Source organism: Lacerta agilis, chromosome 13 (genome assembly GCF_009819535.1).
Source record: "Lacerta agilis isolate rLacAgi1 chromosome 13, rLacAgi1.pri, whole genome shotgun sequence".
Lineage (NCBI taxonomy): Eukaryota > Metazoa > Chordata > Lepidosauria > Squamata > Lacertidae > Lacerta > Lacerta agilis.
Window position 1 is genome coordinate 39,939,622 of NC_046324.1, and position 25,460 is coordinate 39,965,081.

The 25,460-nt window shown below is 40.5% G+C and overlaps 1 protein-coding gene across 1 annotated transcript in view; it reads right to left on the reverse strand.

The window, feature by feature from the left end:
• Nucleotides 1–24,491, reverse strand: part of SUN1 (Sad1 and UNC84 domain containing 1) — a 45,162-nt gene extending 20,671 nt beyond the window's left edge. The window contains 9 exon segments of the mRNA XM_033167280.1: nucleotides 325–408; nucleotides 3,301–3,489; nucleotides 3,574–3,600; nucleotides 6,101–6,189; nucleotides 6,191–6,289; nucleotides 9,997–10,126; nucleotides 10,129–10,184; nucleotides 15,096–15,192; nucleotides 24,303–24,491. Coding sequence (XP_033023171.1) covers nucleotides 325–408; nucleotides 3,301–3,489; nucleotides 3,574–3,600; nucleotides 6,101–6,189; nucleotides 6,191–6,289; nucleotides 9,997–10,126; nucleotides 10,129–10,184; nucleotides 15,096–15,172 — 751 coding nt within the window. The 5' untranslated portion in view covers nucleotides 15,173–15,192; nucleotides 24,303–24,491.
• Nucleotides 24,492–25,460: the final 969 nt, after the last annotated feature.

Consider the following 25,460-nt stretch of genomic DNA (forward strand, 5'->3'; position numbering starts at 1 on the left):
AAAATTAAATTCCATAGACAGTTGCATCTATAAAGACAACTGTTAAAAAGCAATTGACAATAAAACACTTAGAGAGGTAACGGAGCAAACAACTGGAACTTCCTGCAAGTGCAGGATGAATCATGGCCAAGATACATTGCTTTTCCAGCTTCCACAAAATTACGGAATATCCCTGCAAAAGTCAGAATTATAACAGGGTTGTTATGACAAAATGGGAATGCCACCATGTATGCCACCTTCATCTCCTTACAGGAAAGGTGGGATTTAAATGCAACAATAAATAAATACGGTAACACTTTTTAATAATCTGTCAATCCATACTACACATTGATTCTCCATTCATACCCAGGTGGCCATCTTCCCTGAGAAATTCTTTTACATTCATGCTTCCACAGTAGCTAGAGTGAGCTGCAGCACAAGAAAAACAAATAATTAAGAAGAACAAAGATTTTCACACGCTACAAAAACAGAAAATACAACCCAGGAAAGTCCAACGGCAGGCACAATGTGTCCACTGCAATCTTTGATTTCTTTGCACAGCATATTTCCAGTGGAAAGTCACCTTACTTACAAAGCAGCTCACCACCCCATACCCAGAAGGAGAAAAAGGGGACAGCACATGTATCTTTGGAGTAGTGTGGTGAAGAAATACAACATAAAGACCCTCAGGGTGTGCCTATTTTTAAGGCCAGCTGTTCTTTGGATTGTACCCATATATACAGTACCCCCAGTTTGCACATAGCTGACAGCAAGTAAATTATTCTCTTTGTTAAAAGCTAGTTGAGGTCCTAAGAAACTCAACCCAGAAGGATGTTTAAGTTGAACTAGCTAGGATGAGCTATGCTCCATCTTAGTTTTTGCTGGGGGGGGGGGGGTGCTCATGAATTCTGCTGGGGGGAATTTTTAAGTCTATTTATATTCCTGGGTGATTGTTGCTTGCTAATATTTGTCCTGCTTAGAAGCCTTCTAAAGAAGACCTGGCCTGCTGTTTCTGACATTGTAAACACACCCTCTTTTCACTTCTGGAGACCAAGGGACACCAGAAAAAATATTTTAAAATACTTTAATATGCTTTGATTTCCTGCAGGAAACAAATCGTGGAAAGAGAAACCAAGTACATCTTGATGAGAAAGGCCATTACAAGACGACACCGGGATCCAAAGAGGTCACCAAGGGTTCAGCCCCATATGGTGGAATTTGCAGATCAGAATGTAATGTCACACAGTACCAAAAAACAGGTTTGCCATGGTGCTTGAGAACATAATTCCAAAGCGCTCTTGGGCATTAGATGCATGGTTCTTGTATCCAGGGCCAATATGCAAGCACAGTATTATGCATGGAAGTGTGGGTTTGCTACAGAAGCTGCAGACCATCTCAGCTCCCTTGGGCACAGACTGGTATAATATATGTAGATGAAAACACACTTGTCACATCCACACTTACATTTCTGGGCATTCATGTTAAAATGTTTAACGGGACCATCTTAAAAATGCAAATGAGAAGCAGTAGTTGGCCAATGACAGCAAGGAGTTACACTTCTATGGTGGAATATGCCATACACCTGACCAAAGCAAGCATGTTTATTGTTAAATACACTGTATATAAACACTAAAGAAAGAGAAAAACCCCAGCGCTTAAAAGACTGGGACAGTGTGATTTCATCTATAATGTAATGCAATTTAAATAATCTACTTTCATAATCAAGGTTAAGCTTTCATTCAAACCCACTATTCATGCCTTTTCAGAAAGGAAGGAAAAAAGGAGAACCTGCACCAGTGCCTTGTGCCTGCATACCGATGCTTCTAAGAGAATATATATATAAGGCAGGCAATTGAAGCAAGAAATAAGCGAGTCAGGTCACCAAGAGGACATAATAAAGCTGCAGAGTGAAAGACATGAAGAAGCATACGCACACTAAGGCAGCAGAGGGGTTCAGAATTTGTTTTTTAAGTGTTGGCATGGATGGAAAAGAAAATGATAAGCTAAAAAACGAAATACCTTACGTCATTAGCCCAGCTTCAGCAAGATCATTTGAAATAACTGCACTATGAGTGATGAAAAAGATGTTGTGGTATACTTGGCTGCTCGCAGAATCTGATTTGTGTAGAAAGGGAGGCCCCCTATTAAAGAGCATCAGTAGCATGTTAGTTGCTTCCATTTCTCTATTGACTGACACAGTGAAAATACAAGGTAACCCACAGAGGTGCAGTATGGTTATTTCTTACTTGCCAAAATATGAGAAGTCACCCATGGCAACAGTCATTTTTATCTTTCATTCATTCAAGCACATGGAGAATAAGTGGGGTTAAAAAAACAACAACCAAGTTACCAAAAAACACTATTAAGGTACCAGTCTATGTAACTAACAACTTCAGAAAAATAGGTAGCACAATGTTTCCTGCATTCCTTGCTTTGCAAATTTACTAGCCAAACGCTTAAGTTGGCAGATGAGCAAAACTGGTTAGCGCCAAATGCGTCTTCTTCCAGCATTCAAATAATGGCACAGAAAGAATGAGCCGCTCTCAACACTAATTTCCATGGGATACATTCAGACAAGCAGAATGCAGAACTCCTCAGAAGCAAAGACAATCAATACTACTGAGAGATGTAATCCTATAGTTTCATAGAGGCTGCCACTAAGTAAAGAAACCCCAATGAGATGATGGATCATTCTGGAAAATAAGACAGAAGTAAGAATGATGTGTTAGATACAGTTGCTCTGGGGAAAGTAGTTCAGGAGATTGTGCATTTGAAAGTGAGAAACCAAAGTTTCCCCCTTTTAATTCTTCCTCATTAAGAATGTAACCACACTCTAGTAACTCTGCCTCCTACTTTGGATGTCTATTGCACAGCTTATGGAAAGAACATCAGTTCTATGGAGTTTTTCTGAACAAAATGTGATCAGATGCCTTCCTCCAATGAAGATATGCAATGTGAGATTACCATACCCATGAGGGTTGGATAAACCTGTCATCAAGAGAGCCTACCAAGTTCAGATGAAGCAACCAATTCCTACCATGCTGGTGTTTCTATGCTAGAAACTGCTTGGGTTTCTCTGTTTTCGATTAGAAAGAATGTCATGATCTTCGATAAAGGATCAGCAGCACACAAGAACTTCCTTTGTGCCAGAAGTAGTCGCAGATAGATTGCCATGGGAACGTTCTATTAAAATTCCCCAACCTTTAGAACTTGACTCCTAACCAATGTAACGCAACACATTTTCACACAGTAAGATTTCATCATGCACCATTTCTCAACAGTGGCAAACCACAGAATGAACACCAACATTACTTACTAGACTTTGTTTTTGGCTTCGATCCCTGGAGTAAATTCTTGAGGATGGCATGCGAGCAGCCGAGAATGCTGTGAGGACCTCCTTCCGCTCAGAAAGCATGCTGCAGTCACTGCAGGTATACCCATTGCTCAGCGTTGTCTGGTTCTCAGCTGTTGCTAAGTCACCATTGCCCTGAATCACTGTAGTGTCTCCACCTGTTGAATGGCGATAAATATCTAACAATCAAATCCAGTGAATTGGGAGAGAGAAAATTATAATGAAAAACACTCCCTGGTTACCTTTGAGATCACCATCATCATCAAGACTGAAAAGTAAAGGGATGCTTTGTTTAAATTCAAGGAGGTGCACTATTTCTAAGTCAAAGTTAACTGCTATACCAAAAGAAATTCTCCTGCTAATTCTAGAACAATAAACAAGAAGCATAGTGGAAATTTTACTATGTACAAGGGAATATCTTTTTTTATTTATTAAGAACAGCCATTTATGTTATCTACCAAACAGGGTTACATTTCCAGGGGGAAATGTAAAGCAACAAAAAACTGTCTTTTATTACCCATGTTGCTACTGGGGAAGCTAGATAATTGGAAGCACACAATGTTTCTGTTGCTTAGTTACCACTTGCTCTAGCTGTAGCTCATCACAGAATAGTAAAACAAGGCGGTTAATGCCAATATTAACACTTAAAAATGCGCTACTAGTAGTTAACACAGGTTTCTTCAACCTGAGGTAAGCTGAGGCCTACAACTAGACTAGTTAAGTAGCATATGGCCTACAACTACGACAGCACCTTTCTCTGCTCACACAGGATCAAGATCTTCTCTGACAGTAGCGCTGCTCATTTGGCGCCCAGTCCTGCACTCCTTACACCAGAGTAAGTGGAAAATTGGCCTGAACAAGGTCAGACCTCAAGTCAGAAAGGATTATTAGGAAGGAGGGCGGAAAGCTTTATACACATTATGTTCCTCATCTGTCTCCCCAGGTACAGCAGCCCCACATATGCTCTTATATACAGACTTTCCAAATAAAAGATAATTTCTCAAGGTGGACTAAGGCTTTGTCTCAAATCCGTCCTTGAAGTCAATTTACAGTGACAAAGCAGCACCTTACTCCACTTGGAAATTAATGCGCTTGCTCTACAATTCTAGCAATCCCCACACAGCATGCCTCCTTGAGAGGAAACAGGATATAAGCTGCTTTAAAAGAGTCATCTGGCCCTCTGTTTCCCTTTTCTCTAGTTTCTCAGGCACCTGGCCATTAAAAAAGACATTAGTGAATCTTTCACAATTCTCCTAGTGTTTTACATTCAGACCCTCTGTTTACCTTGCTATTTCAAGTAGAAAGCAGCTGGACTGCAATGCATATTCTATGTATTTTGAAATGTACTGCTATAAAAATACTTCCATCTCAAATGTTTTTTTTTTTAATTTACAAAATCCCTGAACAATTTACAGATGGAAGCAAATCCAACACTGTAAGAATGACAAAGTCATCTTGAATGAAATCATATCAGTAACTAAACTGGTTTCATGTATGTCCAAAATTCAAATCGTAACTGGGGCATTGGCACTGGGGGACTGCAGGAATAAGTATAGATTAGCAGGCATTGCCTCCTCCACCCTCCCATCAAAAGGAGTGCCACTTGAGTGCAACTTTTCACAGAGGAAGTCAATGACAGGGTTTATATTTGAAACACACACACTTTACAGGACCAAGTGTACTTTTCAATACAGAATCCACAATTCCTTGTTTAATCACTCTCAGAATCTTCAGCCATCATGTATTTCTGCTGAAAGAATTGAAGAGTGGGTTTTGTTGTATATTCACAACTCTGAAGGTGATAGTAAGCCTTTATGTTCCACACTCTGTGAAAGCTCATTCTCAAAATACTAAGTTGGACCCAGAGAGATCCTTTAAGTACAAATTCACTTGCATTTGGTCAGCAGGATTTAGAGCCATAGATCAACATAGGAAACTGCCATATTAAGTTGAAGTGGGCCATCTAGCTCAGTATTGTCTCTACACTGATTTATAGTAGGCCTCCAGGATTTTTGACCAATCTTTTGCAGCCTTGCCTGGAGGTGCCAGGGACTGAACCTCGACTTTTTGCAAACAACAAAGCTTGTGTATTGTTGAGCTATGGCCTCTCCCTCTGTTTTAATCACAAAACTGCTTCTGGAATTCTTCCTTTATACTGTAAATATATAAAGTTTTGAAATGTAGTACAGTTGCTGCTATTTAAAGGACAAAATCCAAATCCTCCTTGGGCATCAAGGATCCTAGTTGTGCCACCTAACAGAACTTAGTAATGGCCTAGATGTATAACCATTTCTTTCTTACTCAGCCTTATTGAGTATAATGCAGCTTGCCCTTTGAACTAGAACTGACACCATAGACAACAGTATAAAGGTAAAGGGACCCCTGACCATTAGGTCCAGTCACGGATGACTCTGGGATTGCGGCGCTCATCTCGCTCTATTGGCCAAGGGAGCAGGCATACAGCTTCCGGGTCATGTGATCAGCATGACTAAGCCGCTTCTGGCGAACCAGAGCAGTGCATGGAAACGCCGCTTACCTTCCTGCCGGAGCGGTACCTACTTGCACTTTTGACGTGCTTTTGAACTGCTAGGTTGGCATCTGCTGGGACTGAGCAACGGGAGATCACCCCATCACGGGGATTCAAACCACCGATCTTCTGATCAGCAAGCCCTAGGCTCTGTGGTCTAACCCACAGCGCCACCCGCATCCCTGTTTAACAGTATACATTCTAAATATACAGTATGTGTATTGTAGTACATTATTACCTACCCCAAAAATGGTCAACAGCTGTCTGCTCCTGTATTGAAGACTCATCCAATATGGTTGACATTAAAGATCCATCACTTGCGTGGTACTGAACTACTGTGGCTAAAACTGGAAGAGCTGGGCACACTTTTTCTTGGGGTATGTCTTACAGAGCCAGACTGTTTCACCACACTTTGACGCTGCTTTACAAACCTTAAAGAAAAAGAAATGTCAAAGCATTCACCAACAGTACAGGCATATTAAGAATCTGTAACACAAGGCAAAAGAAAAGGGGCATAATAATCCAGCAGGTCTTCTGAAGCCATGTCAGTGTTACTTTGGCTATAGCAACAAAAAAGGAGTTTTCCTTTCCTCTTAAACTAGGAAGACATCTGAAGGCAGCTCTGTATCGGTAGGTTTTTAATGTTTGACGTTTTATTATGTTTTTATATGCGTTGGAAACTACCCAGAATGGCTGGGGCAACCCAGCCAGATGGTTGGGGTATAAATAATAAATTTGTTGTTGGGAAACATTACTCCAACATTAAAACCATCATAGAGCAGATAGTGGCTTAATTCAAATACACCACTCTACGGTCTATGCTAACCACAGGGTCTATACAATGTGGAAACACAGATTGTAATCTACACAATGAGGCAAAGTACAGTTTATTTCAGAGTTGCTTGCTGGTTTTTTGTTTTCTTTCTATTAAGAATTCCTAGCTTAGTCGAAATGACAGAGAAACTAGGACACCACAATCATGGATTCACAAGGTGTCTGAACTGTGTCAATGTGTGAAAACTGAACTTCCAGGGTAGTTTATGGTAACAATAAATCTCTTCCTGAGAACTGCTAACCTAAGGTGCCCATGAGGAAAGAATCCATCTTGTCACAAATTTTGTGGCATACACAGAAAAACGCTTTCATTCTGCTTCCAAGCATCTTTGAAAGTATATGCATTGTGAAAATATCAAGCCAGCCCCTCCCAGAGTTCTAGATGACTCATGAGAGGAGGAGGCCAGTCTCTGACTTTGCACAATAATCACAAGCAGTGACAAACCCTGCTTCTGCTTCTGGACAACTCTAGTACCTGGTCTAACATCACATTCTTTTTTCCCAAAGGACTTGTGGGAGGAGAGAAGGGTCACAACTATACATAATGGTTGTATACCAAAGCTGCTCCAAATTTGTGGATCTCTGTTCAAGCCAGCCCTGTTCTATAGACTGCGCCAAAAATATATGCAGAAGTCCTTTTTTAAACCACTGATCCTAAACTTGGAAACAAGTCCAATTAAAATTAAATAGCTGTAGCATCTAAATAAAGGAGTATAATCTAGGCAAAGTTAACCCTTTAAAGTCCCACTTTTAATGCATGTAATAAGTAAAAGTCTGCATTTCTCCCATTTTAAATCAATTGTACTTTTAACTTTTTGACTGACTATGCCAGGGGTCCCCACAGCCCAATCGCCTTCTCAATCCGGCCCGTGGATGGTCCAGGAATCAGCGTATTTTTACATGAGTAGAATGTGTCCTTTTATTTAAAATGCATCTCTGGGTTATTTGTGGGGCCTGCCTGGTGTTTTTACATGAGAAGAATATGTGCTTTTATTTAAAATGTATCTCTGGGTTATTTGTGGGGCATAGGAATTCGTTCATATATTTTTTTCAAAATATAGTCTGGCCCCCCACAAGGTCTGAGGGACAGTGGACCGGCCCCCTGCTGAAAAAGTTTGCTGACCCCTGGACTATGCCAATTTTATTTTATTTTTAGCACTAGAAATGGTCACATCGTAAACAAAACAATATGCACATATACATTCTGAATCTTCTGTTACTGTAATGGTATTTCCAAGAAACAAGGTCTATGAACTTTGGTGATTAAATAAGTATCCTTTGGAATGCAGATTAATAGTGGGGTTTCTTGAAGGACTTATGTTGTCCTACCTGGAAGCAACTCAGAAGGGACTACTTTAAAATAAAGATGCAGTAACAGGGTTTAAAGAGTGCAACTCACAAACAATTTCTTTGGGATTAACCCAATGAACAGTTCATACCTTTTCTACAGGGGATAGGGTGGCTGTGCAGGCAATGTGTACATGTGAAATGGTTCTTACTTAAGTCCCACTGAGGTCAGAAGGAACTTTATTACATGCCATTTGCAGCTTTTGAGTTTTCCTAAGAAGCCAAGATTATCCATAATCCTAAAATGTTTTTCTTGTGAATATTACCTCCTTCCATCTAGTATGATCATATTTGTGACCAACCAGAATCACTGATAGAATAAATGATTTAAATCATGGTCGATAGTAAGGGAGGGGTACACAAAAGATATTCCAGCTAATGACTGAAAAAGGAACAAGATTAGAATAAACTGAATGATACTGCATAGCTTTCTCTGATGAGAACCTCTAATGAGAAACTCCCCCCACCCCCCAAAAACAATGTTAACCACACTGAGTGAGCCAGTGTGCTGTAGTGGTTAAGAGCGGTGGACTTGTAATCTGGTGAACCAGGTTCGCGTCCCTGCTCATCCACATGCAGCTGCTGGGTGACCGTGGGCTAGTCACACTTCTCTGAAGTCTCTCAGCCTCACTTACCTCACAGAGTGTTTGTTGTGGGGGAGGAAGGAAAGGAGATTGTTAGCCGCTTTGAGATTCCTTAGGGAGTGATAAAGGCGGGATATCAAATCCAAATCTCCTCCTCCTCCTCCACATGCAAAACAAGACAAAATGAATTACTAGAATTCCAGTTACAGAGTTAATCGATCCATTTGAACAGTCCAGAAATGTAACCAGATCACTGGTCACCCGAGAAGCATCTCCTGTGGTTGACAGGTCTGAAAATAATGCAGCCATGTGGACTACATATACAGCTGTCCTCTTGTATTTTTTACTTGCCTCTTTTATTTTAGGCTGGGGACACAGAACACTTGAGCTTACATTAATGCTGCACAGAAGGACCAGGTACAAAGGAGGATCTTGCACAGAGGCGGGAAGTTTGGCAAGAGCAGCTTGTTAAAGATGTGAGAAAGCTGCCCCACTCTTAAGATTATGCAACTATTAAAAGTAATAGAAGAAGCTCCATCCTCAACTAACCAGTACTTTAAGTTTCTCTCGTACAAACCACACTCTCCATTTGCTGCTGCTACTTTCTTGGACTCAAGAGTCACAAAAGCATGTGCTAAAAAGTTAGGGAAGAAAACCTACTCAACTGGAGGCTACAATAGTAACTAGTACCATTAAAACAAAAAACGGGTGGCGCTGTGGGTTAAACCACAGAGCCTAGGGCTTGCCGATCAGAAGGTCAACAGTTCGAATCCCCGCGACGGAATGAGCTCCCGTTGCTCGGTCCCTGCTCCTGCCAACCTAGCAGTTCGAAAGCACGTCAAAGTGCAAGTAGATAAATAGGTACAGATCCGTTGGGAAAGTAAATGGCGTTTCCGTGTGCTGCTTTGGTTAGCCAGAAGTGGCTCTGTCATGCTGGCCACATGACCCAGAAGTTGTACGCCGGCTCCCTCAGCCAATAAAGTGAGATGAGCGCCGCAACCCGAGAGTCGTCCGTGATTGGACCTAATGGTCAGGGGTACCTTTACCTTACCATTTTTTAAAACAAATATTCTTTTAAAGAATTCTACAGTACAACAGAGGTATTTGCAAAACTGAAGCATCACCTTTGTTTTCCAGGAGGAGATGCCTAACTTAGGGAGGAGCAGTACTTCTCTTTTACCCACTGAAAACCCAAAGGAGAGTCAAAATTTCATGCAAACCTTTGAAGAAAAAACTAGTGACTATCATGATTCCCAATGCAATATAGAATACAAAACAAAAATCACAGCATGCAGTTGAACCTCTTAAAATTAATAGAATGGATGCAGTAAGAAGGTAACTTACATGAAGTATCTATTAAAAGAAATGCTTACTTAGTTGCCTTTTCCCCGCCATAGGAGCCGCTGCCACCAACAAAGATGCCTTCATTGTGTGTATCCTCAGGTGTGTTATATGTTGCAGCAGACAAACGTAAGCTGCGCCTTGACATTCTTGGGGAGTCAACACAGGGTCCAGTTTGTGTTCAGTCTCAAAATCTAGAGCTGTTGATGAGTAGCTTGAACTATAAGGAAAGACAGAAAAATATTTTGGTATATCTGCTGAAGGCAGCAGGCAGCTTCTCAACAGAGATGAGGAGACAGGAGTATAATTAACTGCTGTTGAGCAATCCATACTGATTGCTGTTAATGCTTCCAAGTAAAAATCAAGGCACTTAAATCTTTGAATCTCTTTGAGCCTTGCTCATCTGAGAGAGTCCCCATTTCTCCTTGTGCAAACCCACCATTTTATTGAAGATCATCGGGTTCAACGCTACTTCCCAACATGCAGAGAGATCAGAACATCGGAAAGGAACACCATCCTTTTAAGGCTTGAAAACTACCTACTTTCGTAATTTCAAGGGGGAAATGTTGAGGCCCACTTGCTTATGAAGACATTCAGGATGTGAGCTGTTGCAATAAAATAATCCATTTTAATCATTTGCTGTTCTAGAGGATTGGACATTAACAAAATAATGTACAATTATTTACTTATTGCTATGGAGTGGGTGTGTATCTTTTTATCACATTAACTAATTTATCAGGTTTTAAATTTTTTAATGAATGAATAAATATTCCAGTGCTTCAGGAAAGTTAGGTTCTGAAGCCTAGAGTAAAGGTGGGGAATCTCAGGCCACTCTATTTGGCCCTCGTGACTTTCCCCAGGGTTGTAACTTCTCCCACGGACCATAACTTCATTGAGTGCTTTTGCTTTGCTGGAATGTATCCTTGAAACTGTGATGGTGCTTCTTGCTTGCCTGGGAGAACAGAGGTATGTATGTTCATATAAACCTCTAGTTTTTTGCATGGGTGGACTGTAACCTCCTACACAAAGGGTCACATCTCTTGTTCTGCCACTTTTGTTTCTGGCGCTGCCCACCCTGGTATGCACTGCCTGGAATGCTGCCCAGAAGAAATGTGGCTCTCTGGTTCCAAAAAGGTTTTGTGTTTTTATCATCACTGTTATACAGTAGTTTGAATTTGTCAGAGGGCTCAGTTGGGTAGTTTCACTTGCTTTCAAATATGTCCTATCTTGAAGCCTAAAGGCGTAGTAGCTTGGCAAACATGGCGAGAAACTAAGTTTGGAGTAGACGAGACAGGTGCTCTCCACAAAGGATCACCTATTGGTCCTCCCTACGCTACTTTCTTCCTGCAGCACACAGCTTCACTTTGCACATAAAACATCATCCCATGTGTTTCCCTGCCCAGCACCACTACTACCACTATCAAGTAGCAGGATACATTGAAGTCATCATTATGAAAGAGTGGGGGTGACTGACATAGTGACTCTCCCTATGACTGCAATGCACACTAGGTGGGGCCTCTACTGTACTTGCTCTGGAAACTGCAATTAGTGCAGAATGCTGCAGCACAGTTGCTGACAGGAGTGAGACCTCATCAGCATATAACGCCTCTGCTCAGATATCTGCACAGGCACCCAATTTGTTAAATGACCGAGTTCAAGGTATGACTGTTAGTATATCAAGTCCATAACAGCTTGGGACCAGTTAATTGTGGATGCCTACCCCTTAAGTATCCATTCACTCCGATCTACAGAACTGCCACTGTTACAGGTGCCACACAATACTTGTTCCACACTTGTAAGAATCTGATCTTTTAGTGTGGTAACTTTAGATACCTATGATATCAGACAGGCATCTTTGCAGTACTCAGCACCCGCTTTTTGTTTAATTATATTTTGATTATTTTTAAATACCTGTTTTCATTTGTTAATTCTAATGCTTTTTTGTAACCACTTAGAGGTTTTATTATTACAATCAAGCAATGCTGTGAACTAAAAATAATAATAATTTTTAAATGGTGGTACATTTTTCAAGGGCCAGACCGTGCCTGCAGTAACAAGTGGTCTGTCCTTATATCCAGGGAGCCATGTTAGTCTGTTGTAGCAAAAACAAATATGTTAAATGCACCCATGAAAATGTAACTTATTTTAGGGAAAACAAATCTAGGATTACATTTTTAAAAGCAAAACAATGGTCTGAAGAGACTCCCTTTTGATGGAGAAAAAATGTAATGCCACATTAAAACCAAATGTCAGTGAAGTGAAGCTAACGCTTAAGAGAAAGCAGCCTTGAGCGTTGTGTGGTTAGTGACAGAGGAGGGAAAAACAGAATTCTGGCTTGAGAATCTCATTGCTAAAAGTTATTAAACTGAAACTGTTGCAAGCCAAAAATGGCTTATCTTCTGAGTTACGCCAATAAAACTCAGACAAAAAACGTGCACAGCTTCAGTTTTAAAATTAGGAATGCCAGGAGACTGCAATCATAACAAAAGATTGGGTTCAATCATTTATGGGGAAGAATGGGGTACCTCAGCAGCAGAACATGTGCTTTGTAAAACAAAATGTTTCAATCCTAATATGTATGTCCAGGTAGTGCTGAGAAAGACCCTTGTCTGAAACCCTAGAGAGCTGCTGCCAATCAATGTGTATTACTGAGTCAGACCATTGGTCAACCTAGCTTGGTATAAAGCAGCTTCCCAGGATCCAAGATTTATATTCTAGTCTTTTAATTGCATATATAAACATATTTCTCTGTTAATTCTGCAGTTTCACACATAGGAAAAAACTGCACAATAGTCTTCCCTTCCACTGGCATGGAAGGGAACATTCCAGCACATGGGCAGTCTCTAAATTATTTGCTAATCATTTTAAGATTAACCACCACAAAAGAGAATTATCTCCAGCTTGTCTAGAAATAATCAAGGGTCTGCATGGATTGAGTGTGGAGTGCCACATTCAATCATGTGTGTCAAGTCCCTACCCCCACCCACTGTCTGAAGTGGGACAGCCCAGGCACAGGTTTGCTGTCTGAGAGAGAACTAGGCCATGCACAGCAGCCCAAAACGTATTGAGCCTCAGATAAGCTGGACCAGAGTTGCTTAAGATGCATTAAAAGCATGTTCTATGATAACTGACAGCCTCTGCAACTTTCTAACTGACGTATGGAAGAACACATTATTTATTATTACCCATAGATCTCAGGCTCCTGCCCACCTAGCAGTTCGAAAGCACGTCAAAAGTGCAAGAAGATAAATAGGTACCGCTCTGGCGGGAAGGTAAACGGCGTTTCCGTGTGCTGCTCTGGTTCACCAGAAGCAGCTTTGTCATGCTGGCCACATGACCCGGAAGCTGTACGCCGGCTCCCTCAGCCAGTAAAGCGAGATGAGCACCGCAACCCCAGAGTCGGACACGACTGGACCTAATGGTCAGGGGTTCCTTTACCTTTACCTATAGATTTCAGGGCAGGTTCCTGAGACCTTTGGTGAGTTTGTAAGTAAACCATTTTAACTTACCAAATGTGTGTTCTATGCTGGAATACTTTGGAAGGAATTTTTAAATGGGACAGTTTTGGAACTCACCCAGAATAGTATATTTTAAAGGTTTTACATCCTACATTTTCACACTTTATTTGCCTCATATTTTGTGAATTTATATCCGCTGGTGTTTTCTCACCAGAGTAAGGTGTTCTCTCACCAGAGTACTTGCCCCAAATTTGAATCTTGGTATCCAGGAATTCTCTTCCTTTTATATCTATTTTCTTGAACCAGTAACATTTATATTCATTCTTCCCTCCCCCTTTTGCCTCTGGCCTCACCCATCACAGGCATGTGGCCCTCAGAAGGTTGCCCAAAATGAAATGTGGCTCTTGGGCTGAAAACAGATTCCTTGTTCCTGCTGTAACTTCATTTAGTACCTGGCAGCTCACAATTTTGCTTTTCAAAGGAGTGATGGCAATAGTCTATTTAAACATTCCCCACAAGCTACTATTGACACTTGTTATTATACAGTTGTTTTTATTCTACTTCTGCAAGTGATGGACTACAGGCACCTATTCAAATGAAGTACCAGGTGCTACAGACAGCTGCCACTAGCCCCAATTTGTTTTCACTTGGCAAACACACCTATTTGTTTAATAGCATATTTGTGAGGGCTGCTCACAAATGCAGATTGTTTTCAGGTCTTATTACTCTAGTAACAGCATAAATGGTGTCCTACAAACAAGAAAATTGCTCAAACATTAACAGTGCAAGAAAAACCATTGTCAGTTGTACATTTCAGAGATGGAACTAAGTCCACAAAAGTAGCCAGCCCCATCTACTTCTCACACATGCTATGTTGGTGGCACAGTGGAGGTTGGAAAAGGGGAAGGATACAACCCCTTTCCAGGTAAAGCAAACTTCTTACCTGGTAGCCTGGATGTAACTGGCACTGGCAACCAAACAAGTAGCTATTTACAAGGCTAGTATGAGAAAAAGAGCTACAGAATACACCATTTATAAGCTCCAGATATTTTTCATGATGACTTACTCGGGGCACAACCATTATTCAGTAATACTCAAAGCTTGATCTACTATTTTCCTTTTTCATCTAGGTCTAGGCAACCTAACTTCCTAACAGTTACTCCTGCCCATATTAATACATGCTGGATCAGTAACATGTAACATTAAAAGTTTACTGCAAAACTTAGCAATAAAAGAACAATTACAAGTAATAGTAAATTTATACCTTTGTACTTACTCTGCAAAACTGATAAGGACTCCTCATTGCAGTATGGAACTATATTAAGTTATATACACACACACACACACACACACACACCCTGCCATGTAATACCCCCCCACCCTGCATTTGCAAGCTAAAACAATGGTATTTGGGTGTGGTTCCCAAATACTTTATTTACAGCTACTGCCAAATCCTGAGTCACTGTCTTAGTCACCAGTGGTGCTGGATTAGAATCCACTGTAAAAACCTAAAACCAAACTGCTACATGCATCTATAAACAGGAAAGTCAGTGATATTTATGATCAAATGCCAAGTTTCTTTCCTTGATTTAAATCTTGCCACGAAACCCACAACATGCAGAGAAACCAGGTTCTATAGAAGGCAGCTTCTCTATAAGGAAAAAGATTCTCACCTGAGTGCATAAGTATAGCCAGTGTTCTCTGGCACACATTGGGGAGGGGTATACGTGTGAAGACGTGAAAAATCCATGGTCACTGTTTCAAATCATACTGCAAAAAGTTGAAAACACAGTGCTATATAACAGTTTAAAAGACAGAAAAAAGAGCTCTTGCTTGGTTCAGCCGGTACTTTAGAATACTGCAAATAATGCTTTGGCAGAGGAGGAAAAAAGCCACTGATATCAGAAGTAGTGTGCATTTTTAATGTGGCTGCTAATGTTAGATATCCCTTATCAAAAGTCACATGAACCCTAAGCACTTCCTCTTCTGGACAGCTTTTTCAAAAGTCTTAAGCATGCTCTGTTCTGTTTACAAAGTTCTCTTAAATGGTGTAATGAAAAGCTGAACCCTGTCCATACCTGCAGTGCTGCTTATAGTTTACTTGACAGATGCTATTAAACTGCACTTTGCTGAAAAAAGCCAAGTGTTTACAATACCTGCAATAGTATTTTCCCCATTAGTTAAGATTTTCTAGGTATGAGAACTGCACCAATCAAAACAGTTAAGTGAACAAAAAGTGATGTTTTTCATGTAACAACACATTTTTCTTTTAACATTTCATTTGTGCCACTGGAATGGAAAGAGGGAGTCTGGCTGGCTTGTGCTTTGAAAGAGACAGCCCTGTTTAGCTGGGATTGATTCAACTAATCACCTCGAAGAGAGCAAAGGCGCTTATGTACACACCCTAAAGGCTGATCCAAAATACAATCACAATTCTAGTGCTAGATCTGTATTCCTGGAACTTGTTTTAGCTCAGGCATTTTAAGGGAGTCACTTTGAAATGTTTAGACTGTGATCTAAAGAGCCACACAGCTAGCTTTGCTCATCCAAAGGGCCTTTGGGTATGTGTTTTTTCAAGAAGCAGTCCTGAATGCAAGTTACTTTAAAACTAAGCATTTGTAAAGTATTTTTGTATGGTTTGGAGTGCAGAAAAAAATCCCACACAGCACAGTGAAGGTCTTGGATGGGCCTGCGGTAGCTCTTTGGATTCCAGTCTTATTCAAAGCATTCTTATCCCATCCTTCAGCAGAAAATGTTTTCAGAGTTGTTTCCAGATCAAAAGACTGAAGGAAAAAGAAAAGGGTAGTGAGGAGGGGGGGAAGCTAACTCAGGGACAATTTCTTAAAGTTGCAATTCTTATATAGACCAGCTGGTGTGGAAACAGTTCAGGTGGCCTGATGGAATAATGGAATGAGGAATGATGAAATGATGAAACCCAGCCAGATGGGCAGGGTATAAATAATAAATTATTATTAAAATTATTATAATGACCCTTGCTAAGTGACAGATGATGATGATGATGATGAAGAGCCAAAAGCAACCAGTAGAGGATGGAACAGCCCTGCTTCCCTTCTCTAATTCTGCTGCAGCCTGAAAGCAGGATTTTTGAGTTTTCAGTCTTTTACGATGAGTATAAAACTGAATGAATATTAGCTAAAGGGCTACTAGACTGAAATTGAAGCAAACACTAAAATTTTAAACAAACCACAATTTAAGGTTGCAAAATGACTAGATTTACTAAGCAGTTCAAGTAACAGAAGCATGAAGAAATGTTCTTTCATAAGAACACAACACAAAACATTGAGCAATATTAGCTGTAAAGGCTGGTATTTTTAGACTTACTGGGCAAAAAGGGTGCCTTCAAGGCTGATATAAACTAATTCACCCTATTTTAAGATCACATCAGGCGCACAACACTGTTATCTGTGCTCTTATGTGCATGCTAGACACAAAACCAGGGATTCTATTCTGACTGCTTACGTCATGCTAAGTGCCAGCAATCATCCTCAGTACAGGACTAGGCGGAGGAAGAACATGCAAGAACCAAAGCCGGCCCACCTCTTCCATGGTGAGCCTTCAGAAGAAGTGATGTGCTACCCTCAAAGGGTTGTATCCAATGCTAGTCCTACCAAGAGCAGACCCTCAGAAATTCATGAGCATGACTAACATAGTCCCATTCACTTAAAAAGTGAGTATGAAGTATTCAGCTAAAACTCAGTGACTAAGACTTAAGAATGACAAAAGGCTGCTTTGAACAAAAGGAGGACACTAGTCGACACAAGATTCTGGTTATTAAAACTAGATGAAATCCAGTGCTTGCTTTTAATATAATAGTAAGGCAAGTTACTCATGTAGGGTCAGGTTCTCAGAACAGTTTTGATCTGTCTTGTACCAATGTGCTAAACAGGCAACTACCGTTATGTGCATGGTCACACAAACGTGCACAGTGCCAAGCCTGGAAGCAACGTGAAAACATAATAAGGATGTCACTGAAACATCACTAAATGGGTGGGGTGGGGGCAGGGTGTTTGCAGGCTTTTTCAATGGGTTTTTCTGATTTCACACAAGCGCAATGGCCCAAAACACAACCCCCGTGCAAAGAGGGAGTTGCCTATATTTTTTAAAAAGAACATTATTCACATAGAGTGGCTAGGGAAACCCAGCCAGATGGGCGAGGTATAAATAAATCATCATCATCATCCATCATCATCATCATAGCTATAATTTGGCCTTGAAGACAAAGGGGTTTATTAGGAAATGTTCACTCCATTTGTGAATTGAGCACCTCATAGATGAAATGAAGTGCTCTGGGCTTGCTGTTCCGACGGAGACAGGATAGGCTATGGCTAAACACATACAGGAAGGTAAAAGGTCTCAGTCCCGAATTAGCATTCACACAACCACAGCTCAGTAGTGTGGAGCTGGAATGGTAAGGTGGTTCTGCCAGACAAGCACATTCAGAATACATGCAGTGCACATGAATGTGTCCAGATTGCAATGCCTTGACGACAAAAATTAATTAGCTGTAATTTGCTTCAAAACTCAAGAGGATGTTGATGCTCAGAAACACCCCAAACACCTGACCAACAGAGAACACAGAGTACGTAGGTTGGGCAACTCGTTTATAAAAGGTCTATGACAAAGTACAAGTTAATGACCTTGCAGCTAATTTTAACAACATTTGTGCAATCCTCACATCCTGTGTGATGACCATCATTCTTAGAAGAAAAAGTCCCACATTTATCTGATTATGGTCTTTCCTACTTCTGCAGAAATTTGGGTTTAGAGCAAAAAGGTTGTGTGTTCCAATATATGAACTGAGGGAAGTGCATTTGCTTTATCAAGATATACTTTCTTCATGTTTTTACAGTGCTGTTCTGTACCCACCAGAGAGGGCACAGTGATGTCTTCACCCTATGTGCATTACTTGGTTTATTTACTCACACCCACAACCCACAAAACTCCTATTCAATGCAGTTATCATCTGCACATGCACAACTGAGATCTCAGATCTACACATCTCTGCTTAACTGCAGCAGACATTTACAAATCAGATGGAAGCTGGTTTGAGAGATAATGCATCAAACAGCAGTACCTCCCAGGAAACTACAGGATGCATATGGATTGCAGCTAACATCGTATGTACACAGCTTCAAATATCAGCAGCGGGAGTGCACTGGAGCCGGAGTAAACAGGAATGTGTACACAGTCTCAGAAAAGAGTTTTATCCCAGTCCATAAGTGTACTGCATTTATACATGCAATTTCTAAAACTATGTGTGCTCTATTTTATACATCCAATTGTATTATATATGTTTGTTCTGTAATGTGAAATCGTTTTGAGATGCCTCATAGGAAACTATTCATAAATAAATAAATAATAATGTCTAATAATTGCCAAATTGGCACAGTTACTATTAAGTTTAATTCGCAAAATAACAAGAAGTTGAAATCAGGTTATAATTCTGGTTTCACCCATAGGTTTGAGGGGAGTCTAAGGTTAGAGGTACCTATTGCAATGCTGGTTCAGATGCAATGTGAAACAACAGTTTCAGGGGAAAGAAGAGGGAATAATAAGGGAGGGGTGTGTAAAGAATGGGATGCTCCCAGTTGCCTGACTGGCTTGGCAACTGGGCAATTCACTGTCTGAACTGGACCAGTGTAATTACTCATATAGAACTGCAAAGCAGTGTACCCAACAGCTAGATAATGGAAACAATTCTTGAGAAACCTGGCTGTCTACAGTTCCCCCTGGGCCCAAACACAGACTAAGAGACACTGTTACTTAGCAAGCAGCATTGCATCAACAAATCTAATTTTGACCTGGCTGCTCAACAGCTGTCGTCACCCTCCTGAAACCCCACATATGAAACCTTAGATTGCCAGGGAAAGATCTTTAACAGGCACAAACACAAGCTACGTAGTGAGCTGTGACTTGTGTTCTACAGGAACTGGACACATAGCTATTATTTGCATACATCCCCCTTTACTCAAGTTGGAGATGAGCTGTTTAATCATTAAGATTCCTTTCCCACACAAGGCATTTGGCAACTTTCCAAGAACTAAAACTAAATATATTTTGTTCCTTCTTCAGACTATTCTGTATAGCTACAATTACAGCGAGAACTAACAGCAAGGTTATTGGAAACTCCCACTTGTAGCTAGTATTGTCTTCAGCCTTCTGTTGCAAAAAAACACAAGTGCATACCCTGAAAATGCAATCTAGTGTAGCATTAATATTTCTGCGGAAAGGTCAGGTTTCTAGAAAAAGCAGGCACTGATCCTTGGAGGAGCAGAATGACCCTCAGACTGATAAACAAGAGAAAGGACATTTGAAGAACTACAAATATGTAAACACAAAGAACTTGGTTATTGCCAAAGTTTCTCTTTGGGAGAAGTGGATTTGGGCAAAATTTAGTGGGAAAACTTTTTTTTTTTTTTTACATGGAAAGCCCAACAAATTCATATGGAAAGTCAAATAAATGTTAGCTATGAAGGATGAGTTGGTGTGGAGCAAAACCCTTTCTTCTTGAAAATAAATACACTCATTTTCTATGACCAACAGTGCTCTTGGGACCCCCAATTCATGGGGGAAATAAACATAACCCAAAACCCAATTTTCCAGGTAAGCACTCAAATAGGTTCAGAAGGAGGGCGAGTAAGTGTTTTCAGGACTAAGGAATGGTTGGAAGTGTGCCACCTGTGAACAGAGAGAGATTAGATAATGGACTTGCTCCTTAAATTTTTTTATGATGGGATAAGAATGAAATGTAGATGTTGACTGTTTTAATCCCTTATACTGTTAACTGTAATTATTTTTAAACTGTTTTTATTATTTAAATTTTTATATTTCTTGTAAACTGTTTGGAGATTTTAATAGTATATACATTTTGTTAAGAAGCTACCCAAAAATGTTATCAAGCATTGCCACCTGTCTCTTAAGAGTAATGATTGCTGAACTCTTGGTCAGCCTGTTGGAGAAGGCTAAGATGTCCTGACCAGAGGAAGAAATGGAATGGAGTGTTTCTCTCTTGGGATCTGTGGATGGCTTTCCATGTTATTTCATAAGTCTGAAAAGCAGAGAATCTGCAGGAGGTAAGAATGGTGTTAACTGTTTTCCTCACAATCCCGGTATTGACAGCACTGCTGTTCAGTTTTGAAGCATAAAAGCAGGTCTGATCTCAAAAGGACGGTAGATTGGGCTCTGTGAGAGAAGACTCAGTGAGATCAGGAAGGGTTAAGGGCCCAGAATCTCACATTCCATTAAGTCTGGGAATATTGGTCAGCCATGCAGAATACCGGTATTTCAGTTTTCCATGTGGAAGGACTGTGTCTTGCATAGGACCTTCCCTAAAAGTAGAGAGACAGTAGCCACTGTACGAAAAGTGAATCTACCACTTACCTATATACTTGAGTATAAGCCTAGTTTTTCAGCACACTTTTTGTGCTTTAAAAGCTGCCCTCAGCTTATACTCAAGTCAACCATTCCTTAAGAAGTGTACAAGAACGGTGGTTCTTTACTCTCCCCAGGCAGCTTGTTCCATTCCTGAACTGCTCACATAAATGCAAACTTTAGACCCCAGAAGGCAGAAAGCCTATCAGTTAAGGAAGTATTAAAACCCCACAGGTGCTCACTTTCCCTGGCTCCTGCTTAAACAGGACAGGATCCCAGCCTTCTCTGTATAACACAAGGGAACATTGCGCTGTGAGTTAAACCACAGAGCCCTAGGGCTTGCTGATCAGAAGAATGGCGGTTCGAAACCCTGCAACGGGGTGAGCTCCACAGCGGCAAAGGAGGAAGAGGAAGGAGCAGACGAAAGGGCAGCTTTGGGCTGCTCGTTCCTACCCTACCACAGTGGCAAAGGCGAACCGGCTTATACTTGAGTCAATAAGCTTTCCCACATTTTTGTAGGGAAATTAGGTGCCTCGGCTTATATTTGGGTCGACTTATACTCGAGTATATACGTAATATCCCTATTCTTGGAATTTGGAGAAGCAGTGTGTCATTTTGGGGTTCCTTTGGACATGAGGAATATACTGACAATTAAGAAGCCCAGATTAAAAGTTATTTAATGAGTTCTAGATGATACAGTCCTTGCTGAAACCAAAAGAAATTCATATATGAGCCCACCATAAATTTCAGCTGCCCAGCCCAAAATAGCTGATCCACTCAAAGTAACTTCTAAGTGTAGAGCCTGGGTCCAAGAATGGGAGCTCACACCAAAATAATTGACAGTGGTGGCTTTGATGGAAGTGTAATGGTCTCCCTCAGGAGGTTGTGGACTCTCCTTCCTTGGAGGTTTTAAAGCAGAGGTTGGATGGTCATCTGTCATGGATGGTTTAGTTGAGATTCTTGCATTCCAGGGGTTGGACTAGATGACCCTTGGGATCCCTTCCAACTCTACAATTCTATGATTCTATGAAAAAAGCATCTGGATCAAATCTATCATAGGCCAGCACCATTCTTCCTATCGGGGATTCATCTTGAATTCTGCTTTTTTCTGGGGAATTGCTGGCATGGGTATTAATGTAGCCACGAGGCCATCCACTGAGAGGACAGTGCACCTATCCATCACTTCTATGGAAGAGGATAAAACGTTTTGTGATAGGTTTGGAAGCCACAGCATCTTGTCCTCCCTTTCCTGAGCCTGTGGTCAAACAGGTGTGGGGTATAAGGCTATGAAGTTATAAAAGCCTTAAGATTGAGGTGTGATGTGCTGCACTCTTCCCTCCCTTTGTCAGAGGGAAGATAGGCTGAAATGTCTGAAGAAATGAGCAAGGAGGCCTCCAAACCCACATCTCTGTAGAAAAACTGAATAAGCACAGGAACCTCCTGCACAGAAGGGATATCAAAATTGCTGTCCCTGCCTTGGACCAGAGAAGGGATTAAGCCAGTCCAGCCTGCTCTGCTGTCCTGTGACCAAGAATTATCTGGCTGCAGAGCGCACAGAGAAAAATATTATAAATGCAAATGATCCAAGAAACATCTCAAAAAATTGTGGCCTACTCCTACATTATTGCATAGGAGACAGTAGTCCTGTTCGTACCTCCAGCACCACATTTACTCAATGTGTAGAGAGGAGACAAAACAATGAAAGCTAGTGTGGCATAATGGTTAGAGTGTTGGCCTCTGACCTGGGAGACCATGGTTCAAATCCCCACTCAGCCATGAAGCTCACTGGGTGGTGACCTTGGACCAGTCACTATCTCTTAGCTTAACTTATGTCACAGGGTTGTTGTGCGGATGAAATGGGTGAGAACACGGCTATAGTGCAATAGCTTCATCACTCAAGTAAAAATAGCCACATTTTAAAAATGGGTGTGTGTGTTCTGCTCCTCACAATGATTTCAATGTGTCTCTCTGTACTCAACAATCTTATTGACAGAAGTCAATGGCTCAGGAGAAAAACTATTCAAATTGCAAAAAGGCTTCAAACTTTCACTTTTGTTTTTGAATAAAGTTCAAAAATAAGACTTTTTGGGGGGCGGGGATCTCCACTCTTACTTTTCTAACAGGTCTGGATGGTGGGATGGAAGTAATCCGAAGTACAAAAAGTTGAACCTGATGTTCTAAGTACTGTAAGTTGTTGATACAACTCACGTGCTACATTTCAAAACTGCTATTATTCTTTTTAACAAATTCAGAACCATGGACATCAGTTTCCTTTTGCTGCTCAATTCACAGGTTGTGATAAAGAATATGAATACATTCCACTTAGTTTCACTTTTGATAAGGAAAAGGGATTGAAGGAGTAGGATATTAGATGTTCACAGAAAACAGGCATCTTTTAGAACTACTGGAACATATATCTTATAAGAATACACTAGCAGCAATAATACATAAGGCAATAATTGTCAATAAAATGGGCCTTCATTTTAGAATTAAAAGGATATTATTACTGATCAAACAATAAACAAAACATCAATAGTGCTGGTTTAAAAACCAAGACCTGCTATTCTAAAACACTTTAAAAACAATATGGTAACTTATGAGCTATAATATGCTAACTATGTATATTCCTAATGCCTCTTCAAAACAAACTGATATATGAACTCTCTTTTCAGTGCAGTACCAGTACATTAAATTATGGTTAATGCAGCCAATAACAAATAGCTTGCACCTTCAAATTTTAAGAACTTTGCAGCTGCTGTCTCAGCAGTTTACAAGCTAATCTAACTATAGTATTCCATTTTAGTCACTGAAAGCTCATTTCCAAAAATCTGAGTTATCTTACAGGGAATATCTAACATTTTGCAGTCTCTTTCACGTACCTCCCCACTTTAAAATTTAAAAAGAACAGGCTGAAAAGCAAAGAGCTTCACGCAAAAGTAAATACAAGATTTAGGGCAAAATACAGTTTCAGAAAGCTGTATCAATCACATGTTTAAAAAACACAGGTATTCTGACATACAAAGCTGATCATCTATAATATATTGCACTTGGCACAAGCTTTGACTGTAATATTACTTAGACTGTGGCTGTCAAAGGGGAGCACATATTACAACACTGTAAATATTTTTAAAGAATTATTCTGAACTTAAGAGGAACATACATAGCTAAATTGCAGTTAACAGAACATGGAATTTATAAAAATACTGAGCATTTCCTACATGCTTCAGATAACATGAGTGTTTTCACTTTACAAGCTAGTAACCCTGAAAAACAGCAATGATTGAAAAATCCAACTCAACTTGTTCTGTACAATAACACATTCAGATCCCAAATTACTAAGAAACAAATTGCAAACCAAGGCTCACTAAAGCAGAACAAGCAAGCAACTTGGTGCTTTGGCACAGCTAAAAACAAACTCAAGTTGCCAAGTTACGCTCCAGATCTATCAGACCTACACAACTGATCAGAAAACAGTAGCAGAGGTACACCTTCAAACCTGGATCTTTTCAAAATGCAGCATCATTCATCCCACAGAGAAGGAAGGAAGAATACTTTAATTCAGCATTGTGTTCCAGGATGGGGCGATCTCCTGCCCAATAACTCAAAACAAGTTTGAGAGTTGACAGCGCATTCTTTCTGTTCCACACTGCAGAATCCCAAAATGGCTTCCCAGCGTCAACAAAGCCTGAAGGATCAGACGAATCTAATCCAGCCTCTTAAAGCTTCCATTGTCACTCAGAGGCAGACTTTGAATTTATTGGACAAAGCTACTTCAGCCAGCCCACAATATTTAACCACTTAATTTCCTTCAAGGATGCACATACTGAAAACCTTTTCCAAGTGTTTTATTTATAGTTACAGGTTTCCATGGCACTTTCATTCTCACCTTTAATTAGCTCTTTAGCAAGGAGAAGCTACAATACTGCACAGAAGATCCCCCCCAACATGCTTTTGTTGTTTTCCTAGGCAACCTACAATGTTCTGTTTCCACAACATGCTTCTATCTAGCAAAAGGAAGGCAGAGAGGGGGCTGTTCCCTGCTTTTTAAAAATACACTCTGGAAATGTATGAGCAAGAACCCCATTAAATCTGTGCTAGCAAAATTGATACTTTAATAAAAATAATAATTACAAGGAGGCAAGTGCAGTTATTCAAATGCTAAACAATGTTCTTATGAGGGGGGGAACCTTTAATTATCTGCACAGCTCTAGCACTTTCATCATATGCAAAGCAAAATTTGAATGTCAGAAGCATTTTCCTTATTCTTTGGAACAACTTAACTTAAAAACCTTTTCCTACCTCAACAAGAGCTGGCATTAGAAGAAATATTAAAATGCCCCACATCATGCAAGGCTTTTGAAATCTGGCAACACGAGTTCATTCATCCCACCTAGCACTGTCCAGAGCCTTCATCTCCATCTTAGAGATTGTCAGCTTTCACACTGCTTAGGTATGCAGCTCCCCACTCCCCTCTATGCCTCTCATTGCTGCCACCTGTTGCTCACCCACATGCATGCCATATCTAATCTAAAGGGTGGCAGTACTCCCCCCACCATTGCTACAGTGATCCCTTGCTCCTACTTCCCTCCCTCAAGGTTCCCATAACCTTGTCAAAGCAAGCTGCTCTGAAAGCCTCCCTCCCTCAG